This window comes from Chiloscyllium plagiosum, chromosome 31 (assembly GCF_004010195.1).
Source record: "Chiloscyllium plagiosum isolate BGI_BamShark_2017 chromosome 31, ASM401019v2, whole genome shotgun sequence".
In the NCBI taxonomy this organism is placed as follows: domain Eukaryota; kingdom Metazoa; phylum Chordata; class Chondrichthyes; order Orectolobiformes; family Hemiscylliidae; genus Chiloscyllium; species Chiloscyllium plagiosum.
This window is the reverse complement of record NC_057740.1, coordinates 10,408,467-10,434,051: the sequence shown is the minus strand read 5'-3', so window position 1 is coordinate 10,434,051 and position 25,585 is coordinate 10,408,467. Positions and strand designations below refer to the sequence as shown.

General features: G+C 41.8%; 1 protein-coding gene across 3 annotated transcripts in view; it reads right to left on the bottom strand.

The window, feature by feature from the left end:
- Positions 1 to 9,763: 9,763 nt before the first annotated feature.
- yju2 (YJU2 splicing factor homolog) overlaps positions 9,764 to 25,585 on the bottom strand; it is a 22,194-nt gene continuing 6,372 nt past the window's right edge. The window contains exons 2-9 of one of the 3 annotated variants that reach the window (XR_006316111.1): positions 24,923 to 25,023; positions 22,453 to 22,597; positions 19,406 to 19,540; positions 18,806 to 18,987; positions 17,777 to 17,900; positions 15,570 to 15,747; positions 13,850 to 13,971; positions 10,556 to 10,642 (exon numbers count right to left, since the gene is read on the bottom strand). Coding sequence is in view for 2 of the 3 variants with exons in the window: in XM_043720947.1 (XP_043576882.1) it covers positions 10,494 to 10,642; positions 15,570 to 15,747; positions 17,777 to 17,900; positions 18,806 to 18,987; positions 19,406 to 19,540; positions 22,453 to 22,597; positions 24,923 to 25,023 (1,014 nt within the window). In the remaining variant the exon portion in view is untranslated. Of the gene's footprint in view, positions 10,643 to 13,849; positions 13,972 to 15,569; positions 15,748 to 17,776; positions 17,901 to 18,805; positions 18,988 to 19,405; positions 19,541 to 22,452; positions 22,598 to 24,922; positions 25,024 to 25,585 lie in introns of all 3 variants that reach the window. The other 2 variants (XM_043720947.1, XM_043720946.1) reach the window with 2 other exon arrangements.

The window sequence follows — 25,585 nt, the reverse complement described above, 5'->3', positions numbered from 1 at the left end:
ATTCATGTACCTGTCGAAATACCTTTTAAATGTTGTAACTGTGCCTACATCTATCACTTCTTCAGGCGGTTCATTCCACATACGAACCACAGTATGAAAAAGTTGCCCCTCTGGTCCCTTTTAAATCTTAATAAAAACCGAAAGAACTGCGGATGCTGTAAATCAGAAACAAAACCATAAATTGCTGGAAATGCTCAGCAGGTCTGGCAGTGCTGAGGAAAGGTCACTTGATCCGAAACGTTAACTCCATGATTTCCCTCCACAGTTGCTGCCAGATGCACTGAGCTTTTCCAGCAATGTCTGTTTTTATTTCCCCTTTTAAATCTTTCTCTGCTCATCCTAAAAAAAGTGTCCCCTAGCTTTGAACTCCCCTCTGTCTGCCTGCCCGTGTTTTTCTATCTCTTCATAGCCTTGCCTGACAACAGCTTATGAATCTCAGTTTGGAAATCTTCAGCCTGCCTAGTGCCAGTTTTCATGATGTAGAGAGTTGTTTTGTTTTAAAGATTGCACTTCTCAGTTCAATTCCTCCCTGGAGAAATGAACAGCTTCACTAATTGTCCAAACTGGACCAGGTCTTCTGACATTACAGCTTTCAATTTGTTTCCGACTGTCCTTTATTGGAAAATGTAAGTGAAACCAAGCTGGTAACCTTGAATAGTTTGAAACAGACAGTAAATTTGACACAAGAATGTGGTGCTGGAAAAGTACAGCAGGTCAGGCAGCATCCAAGGAGTTGGAAAATCAACGTTTCGAAACGTCGATTCTCCTGCTCCTCAGATGCTGCCTGACTTACTGTGCTTTTCCAACACCACACTCTCAACTCTGATCTCCAGCATCTGCAGTCCTCACTTTCTCCTAGTAAGTTTGAAACACTGGTTTAAAGATTGTGGTATAAAAATGTTCCAGGTTATCAGAAGAAATGATAATGAGAGCAATAATACATTATAAACTTTAAAGACATTGGGAACAAATGATTTGATAAATCTCATTGCCAGTATAGTTACGAATGGAACTCAGCATGTAGATGGGGATTGAAAATTCTTTCAATTAAGTAGCATTGGGCCATGTTGTTTTGGAATTGTGATCCTGTGCTATTGATAAAAAAAATCAAATCTCAACCCAATGGCTTGGAAATATAATTAAATAAGCCTGAAATTAAAAACACTACTATGAGTATTAGTGACCCCTGAAACTACAGGGTTACTATTAAAATACCATATGGTTTACTGAAGATCTCAGGGTAAGGAGTCTACTGTTCTTATCTGGTCTGGCCTATGGGTGACTCCAGTGCCTGAGCAATGTGGTCTACCAAGTGGAAGCAGGTCATTAGGCCCATCGATTCCACTCCACCCCTCCAAAGAGCATCGCACCCCAGACCTATCCCAACCCTGTAATTCTGCATTTCCCATGACTAATCCATCTAACCTGTAAACCATGGCCAATTTAGCATAGCCAATCCACTGAGCCAATTGGACTACGGGAGGAAACTGGAGCATGCAGAGGAAACCCAGGCAGATACGGGAACAATGAGCAAGCTGAACCTGTGTCCCTGGTGCTGTGAGATGGCATTACTAACCACTGAGCCACCCCAATGTATTTTGAAAAATGCAAACATGGGGGCAAGCCATAATATTCAATCAAAGGCATTTAAAATCAAATCTAGGGATAAGCCCATACAAAATGATATGTTATTGTGAAAAAGTAGCTGAGAAATACATGAGTGATAAAACCATAGGGGTATTTAAAAGGGAAATCCTTTCTTGTGAAGGAAGCTGTCAGTAAGGATGTAGAAAATGAGGGGATTATGATTAAAGTGAAAATAGCTGCAATGGTTGAGATGCTGAAGCAGACTTGATGGGTGAATGACCTTACTTATTGGTGAGGATTCAGAGAGAGATGCCTAGATCCTGTAAAGTGACTTTTGAGACAGCTCCAGAACAGATTCTATGGTGGAATTACTGGTGTGGCTACAGGGGAATGTCAGTAACAGATCTGAGGTATATTTACTCCTACTTCTGTTCCCCATTTCTGGAAGGCGTGGAAGCATGGTTTCATGTAGTCATCTTGACGCCCCTCAACTGTGCTCAGTTAAGGCAACTGAGAGGAATTAAATCCTGCTTTTAGTGAGCATCCCTTGATCATGCTGGAACATCATGTTAGGTTGTAATGATCCTTTGGTGGTGCAGGTGGGATGAGGATACAACATTGTGATAGAGACTGGGCTTACACATGGTGTGAAAGTATGAAATACTTATACAACCTCCCTCCCCACACTTACTAAAATGATTAATGTTTCTATAGAATAACAAAACAGACCATTTGGCCCAAATACTCTATGTCAACACTGATATCATATAAGTAAATGCCACACCTTTATTCAAGAAAGGAGGAGACTGAAACATGAAACTATAAGTCAGCTGGCCTAACAACTGTCATTGAAAAACTGCTAAATTCCATCATTAAGGAGGTAGCAACAGGACATTTAGAGAATCATTATACAACTAGGCAGAGCCAACATGGGTTTTCTGAAAGGGAAGTTACGTCTGATAAATTCATTCATGTTCTTGGTGTGTGCAAAAGGCAGTTGAGAAACTAATAAATGTGGTGCATTAAGTTTTCCAAAAAGTGTTTGATAAGGTGCCATATAAAAGATTACTACATAAGGTAAGAACTCATGATGTCTGGGACGATTAGCAAGCATAAAGGATTGGTAACTGAACAGGAAACAGAGAATTGTGATCAATGGATCTACTTCAGGCTGACAAATTGTAACCAGTGAAGCACCACAAAAATCTGAGCTGGGACTTCAATCAATTATCTATTATATTAATGAATTTGATGAAACGACCAACTGTATTGTACCCTGATTTGCTAAACATTTGGTAAGAAAACACAATGTGAGGTAAATGCAAATAGGTTGCAAACGCATATAGATTGGGCAAAAGAAGTGGCAGGTGGGTGTATTCCAGGGAAAATGTAAGGTCTACTTTAGCAGCAAGAATTATTTAACCGGTGAGAGACTGGAGAATGTTGTGGTATAGAAGGATCTGGGTGTCCTTGTACATGAATGACAAAATGTTAGCATACAGGACCAGAAAGTGATTAGGAAGACAAGTTGAGTGTTGACATTTATTGCAAGGATAATAGAGTGTAAGATTAGGGAAGTCTTGCTACAGCTGTATAGGGTATTAGTGAGATCACTCTTGGAGTACTATGTACTGCACTGGTCTTCTTACCTAAGGAGTGACATACTTGCATTGGAAGACTGTGTAAAACCACATTCTCTCATGGAGATGTTTACGCAAAAATATATTTTAGATTGCTAGTCTGTCGAGCAGTGGCCCACATGTCATGGCCTCAATGCCCTGCGGAGAAAGCCAAATGGAAGGTCCTGTCTAACGGCTCCTCAATCAAAATCATTCAGCATCATGTTTCATTGCCAGACCTTTCAAACAAGCATTACGATGCATCATGGCTGATGGAGGAAAAGCTCTTACTCAGGTAGAAGCTCAGAATCTCACTTCTTTGGCCCGTCATCCTCGAGGTGACTGTGGTGCTGTGTTAACCTCCTTGTGGAATGTGCCTTTGCCGAAATAAAGGTTTGCATAGATGCAGTGTTTTTTTTATGTCAAGGTCCATTCTGAGGAGATCTGAGATGTAGGACTCTGTGCTTTGCAGGCTTTTCCAAGGGACACACACTGAGATTGGATATCAACTGCAGCCGGAAGATCATCAACTCAGTGAAAGACACTCTTTCAAAATGGTCAGTGGGGTTGGTGTTTGATGAAAGCCAAGGTTTGGATGGTCAGGATATTTATTGCCCACAGAAGCCAGCTTTTAAAGAATCGGAAGAGTTCCCACACACAATCTAACCAAATCTCTCCCCACTTTGGCCACTTGTTGGATAGCTAGAAGTGCCCTAAAAGTAGAGATGGCTAAGTCAAGTGAGGAGAAGTCATAAGATCTATCTGATCTTCAAGAGTCTGCTAAGCATTGGATAGCCATTGTGGGGGATTGGACAAAGGGAAGTGAGCATGATAATGGGTACATCCAAGTATTTCCTGTATTTGGGGACAGGCAGAAAGATCAAGATTTTTGTGAAAAAGAATCCTGACACCCAGTTTCGCTCCATCACTGCACTGAATGTGGTCACGAGCGAGTAAGGTGATTTATAATATTGCCAGCTTCAGTTACACTCCATGGCCCCGTTAGAAATTGGATTGTCAGCCTGTAGATTGAAAGACTAAATCACTTAAATCTAAAATAGAAAGCAACATGGAATTTTGTTGTCATTTTGCTGTTCCATTTTCACAATTTTGTTCCACTCTCCCTTTGGGTAATCTCATAATCATTCATATAATATGATTTTCAAAAGAAAAATATTGATGCAACGTGCATTGCAAGTACGTGACAGCTTGAAATTATAATGATTTGTAATTTAATAAAAAAAGGAGTCACGGAATTCAGAACATACCAGGATAAAATAATCTGCTGTCTCTTTGCCAGAAAAACAATATATATGCATGTTCGGTTCAGTTAGAGGAGCAAAGATTGCACAAGGGACTAGATATCTATGTCAAGTGAGATAAGGATATCATGTTGGATCCCTCAGTATTACTGTCACAATTCATAACAAGGCAAGAAAAGTACCATTCAAACACTGTAATTTCAGATAGCCAGCTCTGTTTTCTTTCTGCACTTTGAAGGGTTGAGGTGATTCCATTCCATTATCCTGAAGGAATGAAATTATCATGGCTGGAGTGACCATTTTATTTACAAGAATAATCCATTCAGTGGCAAGCTCTGGTTGGCTGTTCTCTTAAATTTTTACTGTGCTCAGTCACTACCTCAGAGAACTGAACTATTTGGTCCTTTTGGGCTAAAACGTGATGTGCTTTCTTTTTAATTTTGAATTTTCTACTTCTCTTCTGGGGCGCTGATTACTACAGAATACTATATATCCTCCCTTGGCCATTCTACACATGCTTGCTTTTACTACTTTGAGGGCAATAATTTAAAAGGATTGCACTAGCAATGAAGCACTTTGGGGCATGTGAGGATATGAAAGGTGCTAGGTAAGCGCATTTTCTTTAGCACAGTCATAAAATTCGGTGGAAATATGACAACAGTGGACATCGTATCGAGCCCTATTCTGCACTCAACAACTGGGGAGTCGGGGCGGGGGGTTGACTATAGACACGAAACTGAACTGGACCAGCCATATACATACTGAGGCTGCAACAACAAGTCAGGAGCAAGGTACTCATACAATCTTAGAGTCATATAGCACAGAAACAAACCCTTCTGACCAACCAGTCCATGATGAACATAATAATCCCATCAGCTTGTTCCTGGTCCATATCCCTCCAAACCTTCCCTACTCATGTACTTATCCAAGTACCTTTTAAACTTTGTAACTGTGCCCACATCTCCCAAGTTGATTCCACACGAGCCACCCTCTGTGTAAAAATTTGCCTCTCACATCTTTTTAAAATCTTTCTCCTCTCATCTTACAAATACACCACCCTAGTCTCAAAATCTTTGGGAAAAGGCACCTATCTAAACCGCTCATGATTTTATAAACCTCTAGAAGGCCATCTCTCTATCTCCTATGCTCCAGTGAAAAGAGTCCCAGCCTATCCAGCCTTTCTTTATAATTCAAACCTTCCCTACCTGGCAACATCCTGGTAAATCTCTTTGGAACTCTCTCCAGCTTAATAATCTCCTTCCTATGACTGGGCAACCAGAACTAGAAACAGTTTGAGGCATTGGAGGTATTGCTGGTATCTATACACACAGAGGAAGAGGGGCACCAGTTCGACTGGGTCAGTACATCTATCCTGGGACGGGCTAAACAAAGACACACACAGGAATTCCTAGAGGCCTGGCATTCAAACAGGAACTCCATTAACAAACATATAGATTTGGACCCCATTTACCAACCTCTCAGAAACAGAACCAGAAATGATATCACCCACCACAACAAACCGAGACACATAAATAGTAAGCTAGACAGAACACCAGCGCTTCATCGGAGGTTCACTGATTATGTTACCTGCCATGGTGATGAAACGTCTGAGGACAAAACTACCAGCTTAGCGAGCAAACTTACAACATAAACTGGACCCAGTCTTCCAGAAGAGGCCTCACGGTGGGCGGCAAAAATTTGCCTCTCACATCTTTTTAAAATCTTTCTCCTCTCATCTTACAAATACACCACCCTAGTCTCAAAATCTTTGGGAAAAGGCACCTATCTAAACCGCTCATGATTTTATAAACCTCTAGAAGGCCATCTCTCTATCTCCTATGCTCCAGTGAAAAAAGTCCCAGCCTATCCAGCCTTTCTTTATAATTCAAACCTTCCCTATCTGGCAACATCCTGGTAAATCTCTTTGGAACTCTCTCCAGCTTAATAATCTCCTTCCTATAACTGGGCAACCACAACTAGAAACAGTCTGAGACATTGGAGGTATTGCTGGTATCTATACACACAGAGGAAGAGGGGCACCAGTTCGACTGGGTCAGTACATCTATCCTGGGACGGGCTAAACAAAGACACACACAGGAATTCCTAGAGGCCTGGCATTCAAACAGGAACTCCATTAACAAACATATAGATTTGGACCCCATTTACCAACCTCTCAGAAACAGAACCAGAAATGATATCACCCACCACAACAAACCGAGACACATAAATAGTAAGCTAGACAGAACACCAGCGCTTCATCGGAGGTTCACTGATTATGTTACCTGGCATGGTGATGAAACGTCTGAGGACAAAGCTACCAGCTTAGCGAGCAAACTTACAACATAAACTGGACCCAGTCTTCCAGAAGAGGCCTCACTAATATCCTGTGCAACCTCAACATGAGTTTCCAACTCCAATAAAGAATGTCTTTTTCCCAAAAAAGCCTTCCATCGTTTATTAGGCACAAGTCAGAAGTTTGATGGAATACTGTCCAGTTGTCTTGATGGGCACTGCTCCAATAACATTCAAGAAGCTCTGCACCATCCAGGACAAATCAGTCAATATGACTGGCACCTCATCCACACCTTTAACATTCACTGCATTTATTACTGATGTAGTGGCAGTAGTATTGCAGCAACTCTTGTGGTTCCTTCATTGGCATCTTCTAAAGACATGACCCTGTAACGCCTAGAAATGTAAGGGCAGCATGGGAACACCATCAACTGCAACTTCTCCCCAACTTGTAAAAATATCACCATTAAAGCCAGTGAGACCTACAAATAGAAGTAGCCTTCTGAAAGATTGGGTTGTTAATGATTGGGGTCAGGAACTGGCTTCCCCCTCCCTCCAGTGTACCTCCATCAACTTTAGCCAAGGGACACTAAGGCCAGTTGGGGCAATGTATACATCCAATTTGCAAAGCTCAGACATCTCATCACAGACCAGTGATTGAACATTCCTATTCTCTTTTATGTTTATGCGAGAGACTAGAACACTGTTTAAAAATAAGGGGTCCTTCATTTAAAACACAGATGAGAACATTTATTCTCTCAGAGGATTGTGAGTCTTTACAACATTCTTCCTCAGAAAGCACTGAAGCTGAGTTATTGAATATTTTTAGAGGTAGAGGTAGGTAGCTTATTGACTAACAAGTTTCTCAAAGGTTTGAAGGTGGTAGGAATGTAGATTGATCAGAACAGTTGTGATTGAACATGCTCAAGGGGCTGAAATCATATTTTCGGTTATACAATTGACACATCCTTGGTCAACTATCCCAATGGGGGATAATGATAATCTTTTGCAAATCTATTATTCTGTTACTGGACAGACGCTGAGTGCAGGGATGCTGAGCACGGCCAGTGTTGACCAGAGTGACTATATGTTTTCAGCAATATATCTAAACACTACATGAGATCATCATATCAGTCAGACCTGAAAACAAATCTGAGCGGCCCCCTTGTGGGAGAGTGCAATGTGCCTGCTCCTGGACCAGGAGGCCTGGCTTCAAGTCCCACTTGCAACTGAGGTGTGTAATAACATCTGTGAACAGGTTGATTAGAAAAATAGGTGAAAACAAATCTGCTGGCATGGGATCATAGCTGTTCATTGCAAGTACGTGACAGCTTGAAATTATAATGATTTGTAATTTAATAAAAAAAGGAGTCACGGAATTCAGAACATACCAGGATAAAATAATCTGCTGTCTCTTTGCCAGAAAAACAATATATATGCATGTTCGGTTCAGTTAGAGGAGCAAAGATTGCACAAGGGACTAGATATCTATGTCAAGTGAGATAAGGATATCATGTTGGATCCCTCAGTATTACTGTCACAATTCATAACAAGGCAAGAAAAGTACCAAACACTGTAATTTCAGATAGCCAGCTCTGTTTGTTTTTGTACTTTGAAGGGTTGAGGTGATTCCATTCCATTATCCTGAAGGAATGAAATTATCATGGCTGGAGTGACCAATTTCAGTTTTTGTGAGTTAACTTTATCGCATGACATACTCTCTGCCAGAAGTTCAAAATGAAAATGGGTTGCTTTTGTGAAAATACCACCAATGGTGTTAACTCCCCATCAATAAATCATCCTATTAACAGGGAGCCATGTACACAGATGGAAATAAAATTGCCATGACTATCCTATAACACTTAATCATACTGACACAAAATTAACTATTCTCCTAGTTTCTCAATGGATTGCTTGGCGAAAATTATATTCAGTATCTTAACATTTTAAATTATGCATCTATAAATTTCAACATAATTCATCATAAATCAGTTGATATCATAAAATGTTCTATTTTATATGCTTAAACTCAATATGCAGACTGGCACATTATGCATATTTTATGCAAAGTTCAGTATCAGTGACTTTATAAGCCATTCAACAACACAGGAATGTTGCAATCATTTATTTAATTAGTATTATTAATGGCATAATAGAAACTGAGATACTGCTTTAGTAACATTCAGTGTCATTTCTCCGTTGAGCATTAGGGTCAGTGTCAAGTCAGCAGCAACGTCTCAGGCCTGGAGAACTGCTCAGAATCAGCTTCTTGGTTCCCCTGAGCAAAAAATAGCAGTAGATAAACCCTGAGATTTCAGAACTCTTGAGAGAAATCATCAGTAAGTCTAAGAAATTGTGTGCCTCGTGACAAACTGTGACTGCTGGAACCAGACATGAATCTTTTCTGTAATACCTTCACATGTTTCCTAAAATAAGTTCCTAATATTCCAGTTCCATTGAGGCATTCAAGCGGGCATAGGATGTATTTTTTGGATAGGAGAAGTGTGCACGGATATGGGGAAAAAGGTAGGAGATTGGCACTGCATAATAGAGACGGACTTGGTAATCCAGCTTAGTGCAGACACAATGGGCTGAATGGCCACCTCTCAGACCATAATATTTCTGTCATTCTGTTCAGGCTGAACCAGTGTTTTGTATTGCTCACTATAATTTCCTTGCTTTGGGGAGAGATTTTGATGTTAAAAACATGTTAACAAGATATAAAAGCTAATTCTTTTTGGGAATTAAAGATGCAAGATGCAAAAATAAAATCAATGGCTGCATATACTCTGGCTACAAAATACCACAAAATGCATCCAACATGACACCGTTCAACACGGAAGACCTATTATCTCTTCAGCCAAGGGGTTCTAGCTACTTCTAATGTTTCAATGAATTGCATACATGACATGTTGGATTTAATATAGATATTTCAATTTTGTATGAGATATTTATATTTTTATTACATAGTTTACAAGCCATGATCATATGAATACCTATAAGTCAATAATTAATATTTGCATTCACAAAAAAAACTTTTATTATAGATTTTAAAAATACAGCACTTAATATACAAAATTAAAAATTAATGTAATATCTCAACAAAATGTACACAGCAGAAGAAACTGCACAGTAGGGGTGAAATTCCACTTTGAAATGTGGCATGTCTGTAACTTGAATTTTTTCATCGTAGAATATCCAGTAACAATGTAGGGGAAGAATGGAGATGCACACCAGATTTAAAATAAAATTAAAGTCAGGAAGTTCTTCAAGCAGGCACTATTCACACTCAGCAACCTGTGGCATTAAGTCACAGAATCAAGGATTCCAGGCATTGTTTACGATGACAGCCAGATCCTTGCTGGATGAACGAATAGGAGACTGACACATGAGCAAGTATAATAACTGTGATGAACGGCCTCCATTACTGCTGGAATTTTTATAATGTACAGTAAACAGCCACCCCATCGGTATTCATATTGTGCGTTTGTGGAAGCCTGCTATATGATTAAACAACAGAAAAATATAGCTTTCTGTTAAATAAGGAGTATTGAGACTCACAACATTGGAAAGGATAGTGGGAGAAACTATGGACATATTCTGAATGTTAAATTAAGAAATAAATCCCACACTGACAACTATTTACAGAAATACAGAAAAACCATCATAGCATTAGTTTGAATTATCCCTCTCTTGAAAGAGGTCGAATGCAGTCTGAATAAAAGCACAATGCTTAATCACTGTTGCTTCCTTCACTGTCAGAGTACGCCCCCAGAAGGCTTAAGGAGGAATTATGGGCTGTTGATGCTTGCTGTACTTGTGGGCATGACCCTGTTAACATTGCTGAAGGAGGTGACACCACAGAATTCTGACTGTTGCTACCTAGAACATGAAAGTAACAACGTATTACAGATATTTAAGAGTTAACAATTCAATGTATGACTTGTCTGAGTAACTATTCTGGTGCAGAAATTGATTTCTGCCTCACTTCATTTTCATAGTCATACAGCATGGAAACAGGCCCTTCGATCCAACTCATCTGTGCTGACCAGACATCCCAATCTGACCTAGTCCCATTTGCCACCATTTGGCCTATGCCCCTCTCAACCCTTCCTATTCATATACCCATCCAGGTGCCTTTTAAATGTTGTAATTGTACCAGCCTCCAACATTCCTCCGGCAGCTCACTTCATACACACACTCTCTATGTGAAAAAGTTACCCCTCAACTCATTTTTAAATCTTTTCCTTCTCACCTGAAACCTAGATCCTCCAGTTTTGGACTTGCCCACCCTAGGAAAAAGATCTTGACTATTCACCCTATCCATGCCCCTCATGATTTTATAAATCTGTGTAAAGTCACCCTTCAGTTTCCGAAACTCGAGGGAAAACAGTCCTGGCAACATCCTTGTAAAACCTTCCTGCACCTTCTCAAGTTTAAGGGTGAACATTTTTAGATGTCTCCCAGATTGGCACTTCCAGTACAGTCATGGTTAGATTAAGTAGCAGTGTTCTCAGTCAACCATTTACAAAGTTATGGAATACAGCCAGCCCATGAGTATTTCACTGTGATATGGATTGAGTGCAACATTCTGGGGGGAGCTACCTTTTGAGGTGAGATGGTCATTGTGACCCTGGTAGCCTCTCTGTGCAGTCATAAAATTATGTGAATTATATTACATTCTACCCATGCATTATATGAAAATCCTAAATTGCCTAGGGGGTGGCATGGTGGCTCAGTGGTTAGCACAGCTGCCTCACAGTGCCAGGGACCCGGGTTTGATTCCAGCCTCGGGTGACTGTCTGTGTGGAGTGTGCACATGCTCCCCATGTCTGCGTTGGTTTCCTCCGGTTTCCTCCCACAGTCCAAACGTTAGCAGGTTAGGTGAATTGGCCACACTAAATTGCCCAAAGTATTCAAGGGTATGTAGGTTAAGTGCATTAGTCAGGGGTAAATGTAGGGTAGAGGAATGGGTCTCGGTGGGTTACTTTTTGGAAGGTCTGTGTGGGCTTGTTGGGCCAAAGGGCCTGTTTCCATACTGTAGGGATTCTGATTCTAATTCTAATTCTAATTTCTAAATCTTTTCCTCGGTCAACATCACTTAAAAAAAATTAAATGAACATTTTTGTTTGTACGAACCTCATTGTGCACATTTCCCGTCAGTTTCAACCAATATTATTGACTTTGAAAGACATTTGTTAAATGCAAAGCACTTTAGTAGGTCCCCAGGATGTAACAAGCAGTATAGAATTGTTAAACCCTTTCAAGTTTTCCTGCCTGCTGCATTTCCACAGATTCGTGGTACCATCTTGTATCTGTCTCCTGTGTCATTGGCTGTTTTATCATGAGGACATCACATCTCAAATCTGTCCTCGTCCCCACATTTGCACAAGTTCCCCTTACAGCAAGGGTTCACCGTCATGAACAGACCCTTCTACTCGTACACAGGACCAACATTACTGTGGGCAAGATCACTGATGCCACTTGATGTTGTGATCACACAGCACAGCAGAGCCTAAGGATCAACACTGGAAGCTGTGTGAAACTCTTCCATTTCCCGCATTTATCCAGGCTTTATTTCTGAAGTGGAAACAGATTTACACATTTTGACGCCTGATTAAGACTTGCATTTTAGACAGCATCTTTCCCACTTTTAAGGCATCCCAAAAAGCTTTGCAGGAAAACTAAATACTTTAGAAGTGTCGTTACTGCTGTAATGTATGAAACGTTTCAGCTCCACACAGAGAACAGCAGACCTGTATGAGAAGGGCAGTGTTGGCAGGAGATAAAAACCAGCAGGACAGAGTCCCCTCAAAGAGTCCTACAAGTGAGTAGTTGGCAGGTATTTCTTCCATCTCAAGAGTGTGTTGCTGGAAAAGCACAGCAGGTCAGGCAGCATCCGAGGAGCAGGAGAGTCAACGTTTCGGGCATAAGCCCTTCATAAGGAATGAGGCTTGTGGATCAGGGCTGAGAGATAAATGGGGGGGAAGGTAACTCAAAAACCAATAGGTGCATAAAGGTGAAGGAGAAGGTGATAGATCAGAGGGGAGAGTGATGAATAGGTCTGGAGAGTGGTGCTGATCGGTAGGCTTGGGATTGGGATAATGTTGGGGGAGGGAAAATGAGGAAATTGTGGAAATCCACAATTATCCCATGTGGTTACAGGGTTCCAAGGCGGAATATGAAGCGTTCTGCCTCCAGGCGTCAGGTGGTAATGGTTTGGCGGTGGAGGCGGCCCAGGACCTGCATGTTCTTGATGGAGTGGGAGGGGGAGTTGAAGTGTTCAGCCACGGGACAGTGGAGTTGGTGGGTGCAGGTGTCCAGAGATGAAACGATCCACAAGAAGGCGTCCTGTCTCCCCGATGTAGAGGAGAGAACACCGGTGCAATGGATGCAGTAGATAGCATTGGTAGAGGTACAGGTAAATTTCTGATGGATGTGGAAGGATCCCTTGGGGTCTTGGATTCTTCAATGTCTCTCGACTGGTTTAAATCAGGAGAGTTTATTGAAGCTGAAGTATACAGTTAAGGAATTCACTTTTTAAAAAATTACCACACAAATTAATTCATTAAACAGAGAACACTGGGCAGGCAACATGTTCCAGCTAGAGTATGAGGGAGTGAGTGGATGTCAGTGTGACTCATATTGACCGCATCTACAGCAAGTGCAGACTGCCCGAAGAATTCTGGCTCAAAGATGATGAACGGAGTCGGAGTCGGAGCTGTGGGCACTGCAATACATCAAGGAGATGGGCAGGTACTTGGACTCTGCTTCAGGAGACAGTCATACCCTTCAGATTAGTTACATCAAATATGGTCTTTGATCACGGACGTGAGGATGTGATTGTGCATGAGGCAGGTGTGCGGATCTGGAATTTAGCCTGGAGAAGGCAGTGCCCTTATCTAATGGGTACAAGGTTTTTTTTCTCTTAGTGTGGATGAGGCCATAGACCGCAGAGAGGATGAGCAAAGTGACCACAGCAATGTGTTCCAGAGCGCCATTCATTTGAGGAGCATCAAGAGAAATGTAGTAGTCATATGGAGTAACATGTTCAGGGAAGAGACAATGTTCTTTGCAGTGAAGGCCTACCTGGTGACAAGATTCAGGACATCTCTCTGGGCTTGAGGGGTAGGATCCATGCAGGTATCAATAGCGTAGGTAAAGTAGGACAGAGGTCCTGCTGAGGGATTAAGAGCAGCTCAGGGGCTAAACTGAAAAGTGGAAGCACAAAAGTAATAATCTTGGGACTACCATCTGAGTGATGTGCAAATTGATGCAAAGTAATTAAAATTACGAATATAAAAGCGCAGCTCAAAGGTTGGCATGGGAGTAATAAGTTCTGATTCATGAGGCATTGTCAGGTCAGCTGGCTTCATCTGAGCCATGTTGGGACCAACGTCCTGGCGAATAATACAACTAGAACTATAAATAGAGAATTAACCTAATTAGCCAGAGGAGGTGGAGAGAAAGGGGGTGGATTCAACTGAAGGGAAGTTTGAAAAATCGAAAAGAAACAGGTGGGCCAGGGTAATGATGTTGACTATGGGATAATTCAAGGCATGAGCACCTGAGAAAACTTTGCTTTTTACTGAAACTTTCTACAAGTCATCTGTATCACACCTGAGAGGGGCTATGAGGCTCAGATGAGTCATAAAGTCATAGAGATGTACAGCATGTATCCGCATTGGTCCTATCCGTCCATGCCCACCAGATATCCCATCCCAACCTAGTCCCACCTGCCAGCACCCAGCCCATATCCCTCCAAACCCTTCCTATTCATATACCCATCCAGATGCCTTTTAAATTGCAATTGTACCAGCCTCCACCACTTCCTCTGGCAGTTCATTCCACACACGCACTACCCTGTGTGTGAAAAAGTTGCTCCTTTACATCTTTCCCCTCTCACCCCAAACCTACGCCCTCCAGTTCTGGACTCACCCGACCACAGGGAAAAGACTGTCTATTTATCCTATCCATGTCCCTTATAATTTTGTAAACCTCTATAAAGGTCACTTCTCAGCCTCCAACGCTCCAGGGAAAACGGCTCCAGTCTGTTCAGCCTCTCCCTGTAGCTCAAATCCTCCAACCCTGGCAACATTCTTGTAAATCTTTTATGAACCCTTTCAAGTTTCACAACATCTTTCCGATAGGAAGGAGACCAGAATTGCACACAATTGCCAACAATGGCCTATCCAATGTCCTGTACAACCGCAACATGACCTCCCAACTCCCCTACTCAATACTCTGACCAATAAAGGAAAGTATACCAAACACCATCTTCACAATCCTATCTACCTGCGACTCCACTTTCAAGGAGCTATGAATCTGTACTCCAAGGTCGTTGTTCAGCAACATTCCCAGGACCTTGCCATTAAGTGTAAAAGTCCTGCTAAGATTTGCTTTCCCAAAATGCATTGATGTTCCATCCCAAGAACAGCAAACCTGACAGTTCCGACTGCTCTGACGATGCATCACTAGGCAGTCAGTTTAGATTTGCATTCAAGAGCGGGTTCCTCTGACTTTCAGCGAATATTACGAACTGAGGATCCCAGGTTTATCAGATGTCAGAGGCATGAAGATAGTCATGATTGTGCATCATAGAAGATTAGAGACATTTTTGAGCATTCAAAGCAAAGGAGAGCTATTGAGAGGTACATTCACTGGGGAGCCGCAGAGAGCCTGGATAAGGAAATGAACTGCAAGAGTTTGACACATACTCAATTCTGTTTAAAATGAGATCAAACAAAAACTAGCCGATTCCCAAATACAATAAAACCAAAAAGCTCAATATTTTGCACAGAGTTCTCACCATTGCTTGTTGGGGAGTCTTTCTGGGAAGTATCCCCTCCCCTCAGGCTGGCTGAATCCACTTGTTTGGTCTGTGGCTTCTTCACCACCAACCCAGAAAGATGAAGATTTCCACTGAACTTTCCCACACTCCTCTCCCAACTCTCGGCCTTCAATTTTTTACTCTGATGATCTGTATTCTGTTGTAAAGCAAAACAAAACTAAAACCATAAATAAAAGAACATCGACAAACACCTTAAATGGTCATACCAAATTTGAGTACTGCTGAAAAAAAGGACATATTTTGACAAAACCTTTCATCTTGCACTCATCATGATGCATGCACATGGGCTGCAAGTTATCATAGCCAAAAATGGACTCCTGCAAGTAGTGTATGAACTTTACAGACATTAAGTCTAGCGTGGATACCATAGGCAACTCCTCTACTCTGCTACAAAAACAGGAATTGTTGGAGAAACTCAGCAAGTCTGGGTGCATCTGTGGAGAGCAAGCAAGATCAATGTTTAAGGTCCAGTTAACGTTCATCAGAGCTCCTCTATTCTGCTACTTCTTTGATCCATCAATCACAGTTTTACAGGATAATCAGTCAATTCATTTCCTCTCACCTCTTCCAAATTTCTTACATTCTTTCTTAAAAGGTTCTTTTACACGGGTACAGACAGTTTTCTGAACAAAATTAATATACTGTGTGCGCTGGAAATCAGAAACAAAAATCACAAAAGTGGGAAACAATCAGCAAGTCAAGTAGCATTAGAAGAGAGTTAACATTTCAGGCCGATATCCTTTTCCTCAGAATGGAAATTGGCCTCGCAAGGTTCCACAAACAGCAGCACACTAATGATCAAATCAATTTAGTGATGTTCCTCGAAAGGCAAATACTCAGCCAAGACAAAGGCTCACCATGAGGACATTCCCTGAAACATTAAATCTCCTACTCTCTGCACAGTACTGACTGACTAACTGAGTGTTTTATGTTTTATTCTGCAGCATTGCTTGTCACCATGCTTCACATATGCACTCTAATGTTAAGAGTATCGGCAAGCTAATTTAACACAACTACATATCTGTTGCTCTATCTCTCATTGGCTGTTGGGAAACTTACAATATTACCTTCATAGTGGTTGCACTTTGCTTATTCCTGAGTTCTACCCATATGGCCTCGCTGTATGAGCCCACCATCATGATTAGGCCCCTCCATTTGTACACAGTTCCAACAGCATTGTGGGCATCACTGATGCCACTTGATGCTGAGATGTACTAAGGTGTACTCCCACAGTGCAGCTGTGACATTCTCTTAAATCAGTAATTAAATTCCCCCACCCCTTCTATATCACGCCTGATACATCTAAACCCTGAAACGTTGAGAGGCCAGTCCTTCCCTTCTCTTAACCATATTTGTCTTGTGGCTACAACACTGTTGTTCCATGTACTAATCCAGGCTCTAAGCTCATTTGCCTTACCTGTTACTCCTTGCATTAAATACACTTCAGAGTGCCAGTAATGCTGTGTTCATTAACCTGACCCTGTTCTCACTATGAGACTTACTTGACTTAATACTGAACTTCTCCTCAATCACTTCGCATGCCAACTTACTGCTTCAGTTCTCCCCACCTGCCAGACTACTTTAAACCCCCGAAGTGGCACTAGCAAACCTCCTTAATGGGATATTGGTGCCCCTCCATTTTAGACACAAACTAAAGACCACAATGTCGCAGAGGATCAGGCCATACGTGAAAAGACTGGAGGGATGAAGAGTTTATCCTTAAAACTGGCGAATGATAGGATCTCAGAAGTAAATTAGAAATGGTATGATACACTAAATACATTTAATATCAAGCTGTAAACAACAAGAGATAAATTGGGAACTGAGGAATTTAGAATTGATATCTAAAAGTTAGTGGGCGGCACGGTGGCACAGTGGTTAGCACTGCTGCCTCACAGCGCCTGAGACCCGGGTTCAATTCCCGCCTCAGGCGACTGACTGTGTGGAGTTTGCACGTTCTCCCCGTGTCTGCGTGGGTTTCCTCCGGGTGCTCCGGTTTCCTCCCACAGTCCAAAAGATGTGCAGGGTCAGGTGAATTGGCCATGCTAAATTGCCCGTAGTGTTAGGTAAGGGGTAAATGTAGGGGTATGGGTTGAATGGCCTGTGACAATGCATGAAATGAGTTTCTTAGCTTTTAAGCACTTGAAAAGGAATCCAAATCATACCTCATTGAGAATATCTGTGGGCCTCTGAGGGGCTGGCGAATTCAGTTTACAAGGTTTAGGGAGTTCCTCATCAGAGTCCGAATCATCTAGAATTCTCTTCACCTGGGCACTTTCCAGCATGGACCTTTCAGGATAGAAAGAGGCAAGATAAATCAACACAGAACTGATTCCTGGCATGTAACTCTCTACAGGAAAACAAACTGATGCTTGATTGGGAAAAGATAAAGAGAATCGGAAGGAGAAGGGAAAGAGTTAGTGTTCAGGAAACAAAATTTTGACTGGATTCCAAACTTCAAGAAACCAGTGTCAAAGTAGCAGTGTAATTAAGGAGAGGACTCTCAAACTGTTTCAAAATATTGTGCAGTTGTTAATATTCAACTTCACTCCAATGCTGGTCAATGGACTAGTGAAAGCAGGGACACACAGTTTGCAGCGTTTTAGTTCTACTCAAACTTACTGGTCAGAGTGCAAAAATGAAATAGAGACTGGAACGTGAACTCACACAAACCAGCATCTGGTGCTCAGTGAGTTGTGTGAATATTTCTAATAAAAATTGCCAGATTTTCTAAATTAATAACCTCTACAAGAGGACCGTGTGTTTTATTTTGAGATAACAGAAAAAAAAAGTTAACATAATGATCTTTGAGAGGAAATAATGATTGTAACCCATTACTCTTCTCTACCTCACACTGAGGCATCACTGCATCACTACTTTGTGGAAACAATCACATCCAGACAGTGATCAGGCTATTTCACTGTGAAGGGCATCACAGTCGAGCCCAGTCTCACCACTCGTCTTAATTTTTTTAAAAAACTTCTGGATTGCGATTAAAATGGGCACTTTGATTTATTCCCCCAGAATCTCCAGTTCAACCCTAGGGCACTGACCCTAGATGGGATCCTCCTTACAACACTCTGGCTGTGACCAACTAACTCAGCAGAAAGCTTTCCTCTGCATCCATTCTGCTTTTTGATGTCTCAATGCTGATGACCATCATTACAATTCTGAATTTGGAGAGTCAGGCCTACTTCATTTCTCGCTCATCTTCCTCCTCCTGCTGTCGTTTCAGGTCTTTCTCATATTTCTGATACTCCAGTAACATGCTCTCAAAGTCAACATTGGCCTGTCGCTGGTTCAACTCCTTCAGCTCCTGCAGGTTTTCCAAGACCTCCATTTCCATTTTGGAATCTTTAGTCCTGTTCTCTAAAACCTTTAAAAAAGGATGAACACATGGAAGAGTATGAGTGCTGAAATCACTGGGCCATATCAGCCATTCACCTTCACGTGAGTGAATTTCTGATCAGCACATTGCACCCTCACACTGAAATCCCCACACCTCTGCCATTTTCATATTTTTTCAACTCTGGTTTTATTGTTAATGGCAAAAACGTTGTTTCAAAATGTACTAGTAAGTATGACATTGAATATTTACAATATATTCTGCTAGGAAAGACTTTGGCAAGGCAGTTTTATTAAGGTTCCAAAATGTTACTGCCACCTCATCCCCACAAGAGGGAGAAAGGAACATAATGATATATGATTGAGGTTAGATGAAGGTGGCAAGAGGCCAGAGTGCAGAATACACTCTGGAATGGGTCTGTCAGCACAGTGCAAATAGTTAGGAATACCTTCATCGGGTTGTTCAGCTCTTCATCCTCCCGTTCTTTCTGCATTTGCTTCTCCTGCTCCTCCAGCAGCTTCTCTGCTTGGAAGTTTCGTGTCGCTCCATGCTCCATCACGTAGTCTGTGTTCTCAGGGTCAGTCTAAAAGGTCAGACACACACCAGCAATCAAGAAACGGTCACATGTCAAGCCAACTTCATTCCCTTGGTTCAAACAGAAAGCAAGTCCAGCAAAGAGCTTCGGTTTTAAGAATCCTTTCCTTTCAGTATTAAGCAGTAATGAGTGCACATAAATATTAAATGGTAAAATACAATAGTGATTGTGGGCTTGAACCCTGGGCTCTGCAGATATAGCTTACTGCAGTTAAATGTTCTTAAAAATAGTCTCTGCACCTTGGCTTTAACACGCTCTACAATTAAATAATGACATTTACCATCAAGATTTACAACAGTAGACTGGGATAGAAATTCTCATGTGATAGGAATGACTAGCCAAGACTGAGTTTTATTGTTATTGCTAGTTATATTCCGGCCATTTCAAGTGTCAACCATATTGGAGTGGGATGGGAGTCATACACAGGACAGACTGAGTAATGATGCCTTTCCTAAACGGTGTTAGTCAGGCAGCTGAACTTTTAAGTGTATGGTCACATTTACTTTTTAGTTCTTAAAACAAAACAGAATTGAAGTTTTCAAAATACCAAGGTAGGATTTGGACTCTCATTCTCTGGATTCATCCAAGTCTCTCAATTACCAATGCAGCAACAGAACTACTGCACTACCATTGAGTCCTCTTACCTATATTCTTGCTTACCTTAACTAATTGGAAATTCAATTTTCTTCAGCACCAATTTGCTCGGTTAATGATGCTGCTGAATGAAAGCAATCTGAATTAGCGCAGGACAATGAGTATAATTAACAGGGGAGTGCAAACCCATACTGTAGGATCCACCAACTTCTGGACAGACAGCTCAAATTGGGAAAACATTTCTTCCAGCTCTCCTTTTCTATGGACTTAGGGAAGGGACTTTTGTTATCTTTCAACTCCTAGGCAAAAGACTGCTGGGCTGAAGAATTTCATCTAAAGCCACATGCTCCCTGCAGCTTGCATTGCCAAAACTTTGGACAAGCTCCATGTAACTCAAGTTTAATTCAGATCCATCCTGCCTCAGCACCACAGTAACCTCCCCCACCCCAACCACCACAAATGGTCAACATTCACATGGAACTTTGAAACATGTCAAACGTGACACCAACATATCCTGTAAGTGAATACGTAAGTTTGGCAGTGCAACCTTTTCAGTGGAGTTTCCCTCTCGCCTCTATCATACCATACATCACTGCATTCTGACCGAGCTCAGATTCAAGTTTGTCTATCCCATGACACTTGGTGTCATGAAGGCAGTAACACCAAACAGTGGGCTGAGAACAATAACATGCCAAGATTCCCTCTGTTATCATGTACATTTGAAATCACTATAAAGCTCTAGTTTCAAAAACAGAATTTTCCGTGAAGCCAATTATGTTCACTTGCCTTCAGTATCAACTAATGAACCAACAGCTGGATACAGTGTACAAACTGATATAATTATAACTTAATAACTGATCATTTCTGGCTGTAAAGAAGAAAATTCTTTCACTGTTGGTGGTGAGAAAGGCACTCCCTGTAAAAAATCCTTCCTACACGCCCAGAGTATGACACTCTCCATATGTTGGCCTTGAGGTGACTGGTGAAGATGGGGTAGTTGTCACATCCTGTGGGATATCCCCTTGTATAGCAGGTAAGGAGAAAGATTCAGCAATTTTATTGAGGTCCATGCTGAATCCATGAAACAGGCCTTTGTGCTCTACAGGTACTGGACTACCTGTTGAGGGATGGAGTAATGCTTAGCGCAGCTGCCATAGAATTGGAATGGGGAAATGTCACTGTTTAAGATCTTTCAGCCAGAGTGTACTAAGTAGCTGGAACCTCTGTAGAATGCCTTGAATGCACAGAGGAATCTTGATTATATGAAAGAGATGGGCGGGCACTATTTTGTTTGGATAATTGATTATTCGGTTAATTGATTCAATGTCTCTCCTCTGGGGCTCGGAATTTTCTGAAGTTTCCTTTTTCCTTGCTCTGCCTGCCTTGGTACCTCTCTCTGTCTCAGGGTTTGTTACTGAGCAGACATACACTTGTGTGAAAGGGATGTGCAGGACTGCTGAAGCCTTCCCCACCCCTCCCTGTCCCCCAATCAGTTCAATGGGATTTTACACAGCGAGCACTTGCTAAGTCCGCTCTCCATTCAGGAGGCGAGGCAGCAGCAGCACGTGCGTGCGCTCCCGCCTCCCCCTGTCCACAACCCCCCACCATCCCTCCCACCCGTCTGCCCCCTAACCCCATCCAACACTGGCCCCTGTCAGCAGCATCACTGTAACTCCTGTGTAACAGTTCTTGCAAGGTATTTTGTAAATGACATTAGCTTTGCTTGTTGAAAAATACCTTGCAGGGACTGTAACACACACTACATTGGACAAATGGGCAGAAAACTAGCCACCAGGATACATGAACACCAACTAGCCACAAAAAGACATGGCCCACTCTCACCTGTATACTTACATACGGACAAGGAAGGACACCACTTTGACTGGGAAAACATATCCATCATAGAACAAACCAAACAGAGACACGCACAAGAACTCTTAGAAGCATGGCATTCCAACCGGAATTCTATCAACAAACACATTGATTTGGACCCAATTTACCACCCCCTAAGAAAAAGAATAGGAAATGGCATCACCACAGGAAATGCCATCACCAACCCAAGGAATAAATATCACTGAAGTAAGGCATCTTAAGGTATGTGTCCGTGAATACATACACTAGAGGGAATCAATGTCATCAGGACAAGGAGTGGAAGATGATAGACAGGGTGGGACTGACAATATGCTGCAAAATTTACTGTAATCCTGGAGAAAAAGTACATTCCTTGGTTGAAGTAATGCAGTGCAAATACCACTTGTCGGAGAGAACTGGATACGAATGAATCGATGAGATGTAGACATATTTACTTTAAAGGTGATTTCTGCCAGACACCTAGTACACTTGATGTAGAAGCGGAAAATGGGCAGACCCAGATAGACTTCATTCTGTACAGTTTCCTTTCGTGCGTTGAACTTCTTCCCTTTGTATATGTACTCTCCACATGTCTTACATCTAACACAAGAGAAGAATACATGAAAATGTCAAACAAGACTCTCTTGTTTATACAGTCAGTCCTATGCATCACAACAAGTAAAAACAGGTTCAGTTGGGGACACAGAAGCTGGAAAATGTCTCTCCTAACTATGTAGGTCATCAGTCACAATCTATGTTACAGGATACCTAATGCCTCCACAAGATGACCTTTTCCGTCTTAAAAGAATACAGTGAATTAACAGTGCAGCATGGTGGCTCAGTGGTTAGCATTGCTGCCTGACAGCGCCAGGGACCTGGGTTCGATTCCAACCTTGTGCGATTGTCCATGTCGGGTTTGCACATTCTCCCCATGTCTGCGTGGGTTTCCTCCCACAGTCCAAGCAGGTTAAGTGGATTTGCCATGCTAAATTGCCCATTGTGTCCAGGGACGTATAGGCTCGGTGGGTTCGCCATGGGAGTTGCAAGGACAGGGTGCATCTGGGTAGGATGCTCTTCGGAAGGTTGGTGTGAACTCAATGGTCAAGTGGCCTGCTTCCACACTGTGGAGATTCTATAACATTCACTACACAAGCTGACAACTTCTCCCCCACCTCTGCTATTCTCTGACAGAAAGAATAACATCAAACTTGTAAACATGATCGCTGGTGCTTCCGAACAAATTTCTGTTGAAATTCTGTTTGACATCTGCCCAATTTTGTTATTTCATTATTTTATAGATCTTCTCAAATCATTCCAGTCTTTCCTCTTTAAAACACAAAGAATTACATTCTTTTTTGTGAATACTAATTTTCTTGCATTTTATGGAAGAAACAATTAGCAAAATATTCTTAATGCTTTAGATTCTTAAGAGAATGCGTCTCAGTGCACAGCTTTCATCTTCAAGTGACCTTATTGAGAGGTTTCAGTAAGTGACATCATGCTGAGAACCACATCTGGAGTTAGGCCTGAACATATCAAAGCTGTGGTCTGTTCAGAGTACAACGTACAGGCTTTGCTTGGCTGGAAAAAAGCAACTGTAAAAAGTATTTTTTGATCAATTAATTGCTAACGTGGGATTCCTATTCTAAAAAGCTCAGGCCCATAATTGGGAAAAACAGGCAAAATTAAAAGTTACTTCGCAAAATACAACAGAACAGGAATAGATTAGATTAGATTCCATTCAGTGTGGAAACAGGCCCTTCGGCCCAACAAGTCCACACCGACCCTGTGAAGAGTAACCCATTATCTGACACTACGGGCAATTTAGCATGGCCAATTCACCTGACCTGCACATCTTTGGACTGTGGGAGGAAACCGGAGCACCCGGAGGAAACCCACACAGACACGGGGAGAATGTGCAAACTCCACACAGTCAGTCAGTCGCCTGAGGCGGGAATTGAACCCGGGTCTCTGGCGCTGTGAGGCAGCAGTAATAACCACTGTGCCACCGTGCCGCTATTGTCAATCAAAATAACAAAGGAATAGCACAATCTTGTTGGTGGGTTTTTGTATTGAAGGACACATTATGTACTGTGCAGGCATGACCACCACTAATAGAACTACTTCACATAGGAAAGCACTTATAGCCACCTATTGGCTCATCAAAAACTGCTGAAAAATGCCCAGTTGAGAGAAAATGGTTAGTTGATAGCAAGCTCAGCTTGAAAAGCTTTTTCATTGCAGAAAGAAAGACAGACAGACTAAGGAACATGAAGAGTTCCAGAGCTTTGAAATATAAGATAAAAGCATTTACATTACCACCTTGTCACAGCTCTCTGAAACCTCTCAAAGCATTGTATTACTTTGAACCACAGTAACTGTTATGTCACAAAAAGAACGATAATAATGAAAAAGCACTGGGTCACAGAGTTCAGAATTTGAAAGCAAGTAAATGGCGAGCTCAGGTATCTGACTAAAGACTCTCCCTAGAAGGAGAGAGAATTAAAATTGAGTGATTGTGTTTTTTATCCCTAAGAGAATAGTTGTAGAAGAGGTTGCCACCTTGTGTAATCAATGCTGATTCACCACATTCTTGAATGTTTGATGCGCAGGACACGATCATTTTGTGCAGGATTTAAGAATCCAGTAACATAAATCATGATTAACACAATGACCCACAAGAGTGGAAACATATCTTCCAATACCCAGTTACTCAATGATGCCAAGATACTGAGCTAGAATTTGGGGCACATGACGTGCAAGCTACTGGAGAAATCATGTCAGGTAATTGGTTGTGAATGCAAACACTTCAGTTTCCTTTATTAAATTAAATTTACATCAGTAAACAATGTAAGCTAACATTCTTTAGGATGTACAAAATTAATTCTAAAGCAGGTAAAATGTTGATGAGCAGCTTGTGCCTACCTCATGTTGAAAGGAGCCATTAATCGGACCACATACTGTCGATCTTTGGGAAGTTTGAGTTTTGGGATCTTTGACGGATCAAAGTCCGGTGGGTAGTATTTCTGGTGGAAAGAAATGAAACACACTCGTCGGGATTCTTTTCGGAATCAAATAGTTTCTGGGTTGTTTGCACGCTGAACAAAGTGACAGATGTTGGAATTCAGTGAGGTATTCAAGCATTTGGTTTACTGTGAACTGAGTCCCTCCACTGTCCAAACTTCAGAATAGCACACAGTAGTACTATAATTTTATCATTTTAACCCTTTAACCTGACTGTTGACTCTACCACTTATTATAAAATTAACTGTAGTTTCATGCATTCAGTCAATAGGTTAGGAATTGGTCTGGTACTGCCTGGACTAATTTCACATAGAACTCTTGCAACCAGTAAACGTTTGTCTGACTCTTGTATACAAGAAGGATAATGAAATTGGTTCACTGGGACCCTTTTGCCAGGTGAGCTGCCCAGAAGCTCAGACTCATGTGGAGACACCACCAAGGGATCCCCAGCCTGGCAGGGGGAAGGGGGCAGTCATTTTCTGTCACCAAATGCCCTCATTCCCAGCTACCAACTCCTTCACTTTCCCCTCCCCTCCCCGCTCACCCACCCCACCTCCCCCACTC